General features: G+C 33.9%; 2 protein-coding genes across 6 annotated transcripts; one reads left to right on the top strand and one right to left on the bottom strand.

Annotated features, from left to right (window-relative positions):
• Positions 1 to 257: 257 nt before the first annotated feature.
• On the bottom strand, positions 258 to 2,450 carry LOC117984678 (gem-associated protein 8-like). The gene has a single exon (XM_069500089.1). It carries the CDS (start codon positions 2,289 to 2,291, stop codon positions 1,557 to 1,559), a length of 735 nt encoding a protein of 244 aa, XP_069356190.1. The 5' UTR covers positions 2,292 to 2,450; the 3' UTR covers positions 258 to 1,556.
• A 600-nt stretch (positions 2,451 to 3,050) lies between these two features.
• Positions 3,051 to 9,950, top strand: LOC117984674 (zinc finger protein 684-like). Of its 5 annotated transcripts, none has more exons than XM_069500065.1 (7): positions 3,051 to 3,390; positions 4,077 to 4,289; positions 5,267 to 5,368; positions 6,067 to 6,156; positions 7,077 to 7,148; positions 8,101 to 8,234; positions 8,825 to 9,950. In XM_069500065.1, the coding sequence occupies exons 1-7, from the start codon at positions 3,342 to 3,344 to the stop codon at positions 9,812 to 9,814; spliced, it is 1,650 nt and encodes a 549-aa protein (XP_069356166.1). In that variant the 5' UTR covers positions 3,051 to 3,341; the 3' UTR covers positions 9,815 to 9,950. The 5 variants fall into 5 exon arrangements, with proteins under 5 accessions (XP_069356166.1, XP_069356168.1, XP_069356167.1 ...); XM_069500066.1 differs by lacking the exon at positions 3,051 to 3,390 and adding an exon at positions 3,472 to 3,489; XM_069500069.1 differs by lacking the exon at positions 3,051 to 3,390 and adding an exon at positions 4,701 to 4,885 and having other exon boundaries at positions 4,153 to 4,289.

Below are 9,950 nucleotides of genomic sequence, written 5' to 3'. Positions count from 1 at the left end.
GTTTAGCAAATACTTCTTTTACAATACTTTTTCTTAGGAAGAACCTCCTGTGGGCCATACTGCATTATTATATAGACTAAGCAACTTTCGCTGATGCGTCTATATCAGAAGTGCTTCGAGTCCAAATGTTGGTCCAATCTATTCTTGAACTGGACTGCATACATAACAATACGTCTCTAATGCATAATTTCTGCAAGGAGCGATTTGTCTACAATTAAAGTTAGCTTAGCAAATACTTCTTTTACGTTACAGCTACAAAAATGTTATAGATATAAAACCAAAGATATAAAACTCTAGATAAACCTCATACAATAAGGAACTCTTCAGTGTGTGTTTCTAAACAGCCTCATAGATGGCGCTGTCCATGCTTTTCCAAAGAGGTAAGAAAATAATGCAAAATTTTACTTCCCACAAGAAGTTTTTTTATAGTAATATAAAATCTAGTATCAAAGACAAGTGAGGTTATATAAGAACAAGAGACTTTTTTTTTAAAATTCAGATACAAGTTAGTCCTTGAATGCCAACTCACCTGGTGGTAAGCGATGTGACAATGCAGTCTTAGATGGAAGCAGGCTAATCGCTTTGCTGGAACTAGCCACAGCCAAAGCTTCCCACCAGACCAGACCAGAGAAAATTTAGAAAATAATAATATTGTAAATGGATGACTTGAAAAGAGCAACCGCTGAGTTTCTTGCTGGTTCTTCTCGGTAGGAACGGCATTCCGAACCAGTGGTAAATTAAACTAGTTAACGATTCATAAGAACTTTTAATAAGTCTACTTGAATAAAAATAAATTCTATTCTATTCTATTATAAAATTCCAAATTTCTTCTCGAACCCGGGACCTCCCACTATTAAACCACAGAGCTCACCAGTATTGCATGCAGTATTTCAGTATTCTAAAAATGCTATTATTATAATCTGTCAACTTTCTTTAGACGAGGGCAAAAGTTTGATTTAAGAATAAATTTATGACTTTTCTTGGAGCATGGGCAGATGTCAGGTTTTTAAGGAACACTCAGTGAGGGAAAGTTTTTCATTCTATTTTAGAAAGACTTTGTACACTTGTCTGTCAATACGTATGTATAGTGACACAGACTACATAGATATTGGTGCAGGCTTTACACACCTTTTGACACCTAAATGTATGCCACAAAAAATGGTGGCCCGTTACCAGGATTAGTAGACACAAATTATACAAGTACACATAATTTTATGTACAGGATTAGAACCTGCATCTCCCCTGGGTATCGCACCTGCCTAGTGTTCAAAAGTGCTTTCGACACAATACCCAAGGAAGACACAGGTTCGAATTGAAGATTTTGTTATTATTTTAATTGAATTTTTGATTTAGAAATTTTCTTGAAGTGTAGGAAAAAACTATCATACAAATTATAAATAATTCTACATTCAAGAATCGACAATAAAAAGATCATATTTATCAGATAACTCGGCACTATTATCAAAAACTAAGGTTGTATATCATAACAAATACATAAAACCTACTATGTATAACAGGAGTAAGAAAACCTGCATGACTCTCACTAATACTGAAGATCAGCTACTCTCCAAATTCAATGGAATATTCGGCCAGTATGCAGGTTTAAGTTTATCACACTCATTTTTGAGGTTACACATTTGGTACATTTCTAATGCTATCATCTTTTGATACATCTTACCATACAATTCTTTTTTTCGTGCTATTTTGTCTTCTACACTTTCCTGAGCCACTTCTGGCTGTGAATTATATTCCTCCTCTTTAGCTTTTAGACGTTCTCTTTCGCGCCTTGCCTCTTCTCTATACTTTGCATTGGCTGTTAAAAACTGTATAAACTCTTCGCTCACCTCAAACTCTTCCCCATCGTTTTCATCATTTTCTGAGTCACTGTCAGTGTCTGTATCATTTTCCTGCGTCTCGCACGCCTCAGTTTGAATGTCCGTTTGTTCCGCTGCACTATGGCCAAATACACTATCACTGATTCTCCTGTTACTCCTACTAGTTGTAGGCACAGCAAGGTGATTGCTTTGAATAATTTCATGCAACATACTATTCTCATATTGCAGAGATATCGCCTTCGCTTTCCAATAAGCGATTTGGTTTTTAAGCTGCCAGGTTGCAGCTACGGTAAAGTTTTCCGCCCAAGAAGACATGGCACTTGTTGTACAAAGATTGTTTTGGAACTTTCGTTTACTGAGCCTTTGCTCGGAGCGCTTCTTTTGCTTTCTTTGTTTTTTATTGGTTCTAGTATTTTGAACAGAATGTGATTCTTTTCCGGGTACTTTACGAAACATTTTATACTTTATTCTTCATTCAATCTGCATTCTGCGTATACCCTCCATAAGTTTACGTTTCTATTATTTTAGGAACAAAAATTGTTAAAAGTGTTAAAAATGAAGAACAGACATTTGACGTAAAGATTCTGGCAGGGTGCTTAAAATACTCCACCAATGTACTCTGTGTACTCCACAGAGTACATTGAATTGCTTATTTTAGCAGAATTATAATTATGTGGTTCAAAATTTCACATGCAGAGGACATTAGTGTTGCTTATGTTTTCAAAAAGCATCCCTAGATGGCGGTATGTGTCATTTTATGACTGTACCAGCTCATAAAAAAACTTCTTAAGTGTTGGTTTTTATAAAAAGCTATTTTAATGTACTATAAAAAATAATTACTTTATTTATAAAAGAAAATAAAAGAAGAAGTGAAATATTAATTTTCTTAAGTATAGTTTTTTCAGCATTCAATTTAAGAAACTTAAAGTCTAATAACTTTATTTTTTATTAATTTGCAATATTTTTTTGACTAGCTGTAATAGTTTATTTATTTAACAAATTAATACAATTAATTAGAAACTTAAATTCTCAATAATTTTATCTTTATTGGTAGTACTTCTGCTAAATTATACTGGCAGTACTGGCCACTGAAAAAATGTCTGACCGTTTGACGTCAACGAATTGGGTCTGTGGTTTGACGTTACGCCTATATGTTATTCGGTGTTTATTGGTCTGTGCACAGAGATGTGCGGTGGTGCGTTACGCCCACAGAGTACATTATATATGTTACGCCTTACGGGTTGGTCAGGTTCTGTCGTATTTTAAATGTTTGGATTAATTTAATCTAAGAATTTGCCATTTTAAATTTTCCGTTGAGTCGAGCTTTGGTTCCTCCGGTCAAGTGATATATTTTGTGCAACTGAGATAGGACATGTATATAACATTTTGAGATAGGACTCTTATTTTGGTAGTGTATTTTTAGTACAACTGAGACTAAGTATTATTAGTTAATTAGTGTCACAGAGTACTTTGTTATATTGTGTATTATAGACTTGCACTGTAATCATGTCATCAGCAAAACAATGCTGTGTTCCCGGGTGTAAGGAGAGTCAAGGTAGGTAGCCCTTATAGATATCAGCTTAGATATGCAATCTCAATACTTTATTTTTCTTCAAAGCTAGAAGCTAAAGCTTCCTAGCTATATCCAGCTAGGGTAAATACAAACAGTTTTAATCTATTGTTAATCTTAAATTTTGTCATGAGAAAAATAAGTAACTACTTATTTTTTTATAAATAATCTTTACTATACTTAATAGATTTATTCACAAATCACACACCTAAAACTGTTTTCAGTTTTGCATATTGTTATTTTATTTTTATAATTTCATATGACAGTCATTACCATTCATCATGATCAACCCATCGCCAGCTCACTATAGAGCATGGCTCTCCTCTGAATGAGAAGGGTTTTGGCCATGTCTACCACGCTGACTAAGCAGACTTCACACCCTTTGAGAACATTATAATAATAATAACTTATTTTGAATTTAGAATTTAGACACAAGAAACGAGTTTTGTACCCTCTGCACTAGGAGAACTCAAGCATGCAAGTTTCATGCAAAGCATTTAATATTTAATTACTTAAAATGCACAGAACTCCAAAAAGTTTAAAGTGCATTCCCAGGATCGAACCCTCGACCTCCGATTAGGAGGCGAACATCTTAACTTCACAGCTTTCATAGCTTTTAAGATGCAAATCTGAAAATCTTACTTAACACCTTATTTTTTCATTAATTACAGGCATGCAGCAAGTGCTGCATCAGTTTCCAAATTCAACTAAGGAACGAAAGCGGTTCAATGATTGGTTGTATGCAGTGGGTGGTGATATCATAGGCCTAGAAAATGAGCACATATATAAGTATCGACGTGTGTGTCGTAGGCACTTTGAAGAAAAGTATCTATGTCGCAATAACAAAATTAGTAATATAGCTGTACCAACATTAAACATGCCAGGTTTGTAAAGTTAGCAAGTACTTTTAAGAGCCATCGAAGTGATAGCTCATTGGTGGGTGGAGCTGGTAATATAGTGCTGTTTCCACAGATAACGGAAACAACGTTATCTGTGCGAATCACTCTTTCCCTATAAACGCATTTCACCCAGAGAGGCCCTGGGAAAAGGATTTTGCTTGAGATACAAGATTTTTTAGTCAAAAATTACCAAATAAAAATTCTTCTTCTTCTAGTGCCTCTCCATTACTGAAGGTCAGCAGTCAGTTTTTTAAACTTCTCCCTGTCCATGGCTAGGCGGAATAGTTCTCCGACTGTTTTAATGCCAGTCCACTCCCTGATGTTACGTAGCCATGACTTCTTTCTTCTTCCCACCCCTCTTTTCCCAGCTATTTTACCCATCATGATTGTCTGCAGCAGGCGGTACCTATTGTGTCGCAAAATATGGCCCAGGTACGAGATCTTACGCTGCTTGATGGTTTTAACTAACTCGGTCTTTTTCTGCATCCGGGCAAGAACCTCAGCGTTGGATACTTTAGCCGTCCAGCTTATGCGGAGCATCCTGCGATACGTCCACATTTCGAAGGCTTCGATCTTTTTCCGTAAGTCCTCCACTAGGGTCCATGCCTCGCAACCATATAGAACTACGGGCCAAATGCCAAATGCCAATGGCCAAAATAAAAATTGCAGATTGACATTTGGAAATACACCAATTTTTTGCATATTTTTCTTAGTTCTTTTATAGTTTATTTATGCACAAAGTTGTGTCATAATTGCTCTAAAATAAAAATTTATCAAGGGCTTATGGCCCTTTTAAAATAAATGCAATTTTAGTGTATTAATTGTTTTAGGGTGTATTATAATGGAGAGATAAATCGATATATGGCGTAGTTTTAGATCTAGAACACAAAGAATTGAATGTACATCATGTTGGTTGACAAATTATTGTTATTGTACAATACTTTTTGTTTATTGAATTACAGGACCATTAACACTTCCAAAGTACACATTTAGTGAAAGAAAACCTATGAAACTTTTCCAGACTAATGATGATAATATTATGGTAGAGCCATCAACATCAACAGGTATAACATATTACATTCTTTGAGCGAGCTGATATTTTAGATGGTTTTATGTGACAGTTAATAAGTTCATATAATATTTTCTTTTAAGGGAGATTGTACTAAATACGCACTTAGAGTTGTCTGGTACTACAAAACGAAATCAAATCAAATCTTTTTAGGGTTCTGTATTGATGGGACATAACCATAAACTAGCCTAAAATGTACAGTTAAAGTTGAGCACCTAGTAACCCTATATACTTGGCCTGCTACAGCATAACACTTGTAAAAGTTTTTCTTTTATATAAATAATATATTTACTCCCTTGTAGCTTGACTTTTGTAAGTAGTTCAGTTTTGTCCAAAGTTGGATTAAAACTTAATATTTTACAGGCAAGACTAGTACACTAGCTGGCGTACATACAATTATTATTATTACGTAACTCTTGTCTAAAAGTTAAAATCAAATTAATTTACAATTTAGCTAGGTAGGTAATTTGTTTGGGTAAACTTTTATTTAAATTATTGGATTTTTGTTTTATTCTAGACTTCACACGGGTAGTTTATTACGATTTTTATAGCTATCTCTACTTTTTTGAAAATAAAATATAGTCTATGTCACCAGGTATAATGGAGCTTTCTACTGGTGAAAGATTTTTCAAAATCGGTTCAGTAGTTCCACAGATGTCAAGATTTATCAGGTTTTTATTCATTTTGTTTTAGGTTCAACAGCCATGCAAGAAATTGTATCTAGTAATGATAGACCTTTGCCGCTACTCCAGACCTCACCAAAAGTACCAACAGCTATAACAGGTACTTTCTTTGAATATTTTAGTATTATAAGGTATTTAAAAAATATAATTTCATAAATAATTCAAGAAGAAAAGATACTTTCTCACTTTTTATGATGTCAATAAGTCTTATTTCCTCTGAGTTATTTTTAAGGCAAAGATACCAAAAGTAAAAAGTTCAATCTGCAATTATTAAATATTTCACACAGATGACATTAATATACCTAAAGATAAGAGGACCTTCAAGAGCATTGGCCCCGATTCTCTAGTCTCTGTCTAAACCAAATTTAGAGTATCTGCATCCTTTTCTTTTTACTAATGCTAAAAAAGGAACGGAACATGACTTTCACATTTAAAGACTCTAAAATTTAGTGCACAATACAAATTTAAACAGTAGGTTCGCGAATGCGTGCTAAAATCACGGGTTTTACCATCTAAAAATTAAATTTAGAAATGTCAAACTGCTTCTGTCCTTTTCATATTACAATAGTAAGAAGAGGGTGCGCATACTCTAAAATTAGGCTGTGCTTAGAATCGGTGCCATTAACTTTTAAACAAAACTTAAAATAATTATAACGATAGATGCTTTCCCAGACTTATTTCACACTGATATTCTGTATAGATTACACAAATTATAATGATTAGGTACATCTTAAACTGTAAACAAGCAATTCTTTTTCCATTAATATAATAAAATAATAATATGTAATTGGTTTCTTATAAACAGCTCTAATAATTTGGGTGAAATTTTGTATTTAGGCAATGCTTTACTTCTAAGTTTACCTATATGGGTGTGATCCCTGATTTCCTGCGGGAATTCAGGAATAACTCCAATCAAAATGAAAGATGCCGTGCGAAACTCGGTTGTAACCAACTGGATATAAAAATAATTTTAACTTTTTGATTTTTTATGTGTACTTATATATTTTTTGTTTGTTCTAGATTGTCAAAATTTGTCCAGTACATGTATGAAAATGAGCATGCATGAAAATACCTTGCAAAAGGAAAATATTGGTTAGTACTCTATAAATATATAAAAGGACTGACTGATCTATCAATGCACAGCTTAAATTATAAGATGGATCAGGCTGAAATTTGGCATAAAGATAGCTATCATGATGTAGAGATCCACTAAAAAGGATTTTTGAAAATTCAACCCCTAAGGGGGTAAAATAAAGGCTTGAAATTTGTGTAGTCCATGCAGGTGAAGTCGCTGAAGTCGCACATCTATATGTAAACCACGTACGTAGGTATAGATTCTACAACGGTAGTTCCAAATTTTAAATCCAGGGGCGCCACTGATGCATTTCCAACGTAGATAGAGTAATAAAGGTAGATGCAGGAACGTTTGCTTTCTCATTCGCACTAAAAAGAGAGTACAGATAAAGTTACTAATGTGATAAACAGAGACGCAGCTAACTTATTTTTTGTCCCTTATCGTGTAACTGGATTTTTTCAAGAATACATACAAGAAGTTGCAAAACAAACTTTGAGAATTCGTGGCATAATTGTATTTCTCATGAGTTATTTACTTGTTTTCACATAAAAAACGTTTAATACAAAAAATGTTGATCGGTTAATACAAATATTGACTATTAAACAATGGTAATAATTGTCGTGTTATTCATCGTTACGTCGTGCTATCGCTATCTCATACGCGGTTACACAGTACTTACATCTACCTATTATTCTATCTACGATTTCCAATTTTAGGCCCAAAGTTTGGTCTCTATTTCACAATATTACAAAGTACTCTGTGGATTCTGCCGGTGGCCACAGATCACTATATACTAGTCTTGAGTCTGTGTCAAAGCAAAGAGTATATAAAACGTAGTGATTGGTAATGATTATAATATACTCTTTGGTATAATTCCTTCTGTAAGAATTTGTTTACATTTTTTATTGAGATTAGAATTTAGAAGTGAGAAAAAATATTATCCATTTATTGATTATTGAAATTATTCAGATATGAATCACAAAGATCGATGTCGAACGTGCTTGAGCAGCGAGAAGGAAATGCGGCATGTCCACACCACTATAACTATAGCTGGAGATAATGTCCGATTGTCTGATATTCTACACAACTTTTATAACTACTCGGTAAATATCCTATTATTAGCGTAAGTGAGGTAGATATTTTATAAAGTTCTAAATATTAATTTGTGAGAAAAGTGTTGTGTAAGTTTTATTTTTCGTGCAATGGATAGATAGGTATGTAGGTACTCCACAAGCCCACAGCTGATCTGACTATTATTTTCCTTTCATCATGGATGTGTCTTAAGGGTTGTGTGTGAAACCCACCAATATCGAGGACCACATTTCCAATCCTCAATTCATTGAAGCTTTTTTCTTCACAAGCTAAATTATTATACGTTACTGCGTCTCTTTGACCTTCCCTAGTAGAAAGGCAACCTGTTAAAACTAAGTTTCTTTAAAATTATATTTAAAATAAAATAAGGTGATCCCGCGGATTAAGGTTTTTAAGAATCCTGTGGTAACTCTTAGATTTTCAAGGACAAAAAGTAGCCTATGTCCTTTCCGAGGATGCAAGCTATCTCTGTACCAAATTTCGTCAAAATCGGTTGAACGAATGGGCCGTGAAAAGCTAGCGGACAGACCGACAGACAAACTTTCGCAATTATAATATTAGTATGGATGCCTGTTTAACAATGATTTATTTTTATTTCCAGATAACAGAAGACAGTACACTACCCGAGAACATTTGCATCAACTGTGTTCATCAACTCACTATCACATATTCTTTCAAAATGCTCATAGAAACTAGCGCAAAAAAACTTTCAGAATTAAATTTAGTTGATTCCACTAGCGAGAACTTAGAAGCCAATTATGAATCAGATGAAAATCAACCACATAAAGAAGTTAGCGAATACAAAACACCTATTAAGCAATGTAATGCGAAGATAGAAAATGACATTACATTCTGCGTAGAATGTAAGTCAGAATTCCAATCCGTAAAACAACTTAAAGAACATTGCGCAAAAAGACATCCAATAAAATCTACAATAGGTAGAGACTGTGATTATTGCAATGAAAAGTTTGATGATTTCCGTTCCCTAGTATTACATAGAAAATTGCACCTAAAACCGTTTTTATGTGAGAATTGCTGGGAAGGATTCTACAGTTTATATGAATTGAACACACATTCCTGCCAACCTAATAAAAATAAGATTAAAAATAACACGGCAGAAAGAGAGTTGAGACAATGTGATCAATGCGGAAAGTCGTACCCACCTGGTTATATCAAAATTCATATGCGGACACACAGCAGTGACCGTCCATATAGATGTAAATTCTGCCCTAAAGCTTTCAAAGTACCTGGAAGCTTACACTCCCACGTCCTATGGAATCATAAAAGGACAAGAAATCATAAATGCGAAGTTTGCAACGCTACATTCATATCTTCTAGTTCAAGAAGCTCCCATATAAGAAAGAATCATTTGAAAGAAAAGAAGTATGGATGTGAAAGTTGCAGTAAGCGATTTTTCTCCAAATCTGAATTGCAGAGACATTCTCTGACACATACAGGTGTGAAGAACTTCCATTGCCACTTATGTGACAAGTCTTATCAAACCAGATACGGTTTGAATGTACATTTAAAGTCGCATACTCAAATGCAAATGAAAATTGAACATGAACTTGTAAATTATGTGAATATTTAATATTTTATGAAAGTAACTTTTGTAATGTGAACATTGACTGTTAAGTACAAGTAATTTATTTCTGTAATAAACATTGTGATCTCATTTGTAAAATTAAGTAGGTACCTAAGTAATATAATATTATTGTAATTAAAAA

This window comes from Maniola hyperantus, chromosome 8 (assembly GCF_902806685.2).
Source record: "Maniola hyperantus chromosome 8, iAphHyp1.2, whole genome shotgun sequence".
Classification (NCBI taxonomy): Eukaryota; Metazoa; Arthropoda; class Insecta; order Lepidoptera; family Nymphalidae; genus Maniola; species Maniola hyperantus.
This window is presented reverse-complemented; position numbering and strand designations above follow the sequence as displayed.

Bases quoted from the DNA above. Each gene is read 5' to 3' on its own strand.
- LOC117984678 (XM_069500089.1), bottom strand. From the start codon at position 2,291: ATGTTTCGTAAAGTACCCGGAAAAGAATCACATTCTGTTCAAAATACT.
- LOC117984674 (XM_034971314.2), top strand. From the start codon at position 4,573: ATGGCTAGGCGGAATAGTTCTCCGACTGTTTTAATGCCAGTCCACTCC. The intron at 5,369-6,066 runs GTATAACATATT...ATTTTGTTTTAG, and splicing joins AGAGCCATCAACATCAACAG to GTTCAACAGCCATGCAAGAA. The intron at 7,149-8,100 runs GTTAGTACTCTA...GAAATTATTCAG, and splicing joins CTTGCAAAAGGAAAATATTG to ATATGAATCACAAAGATCGA.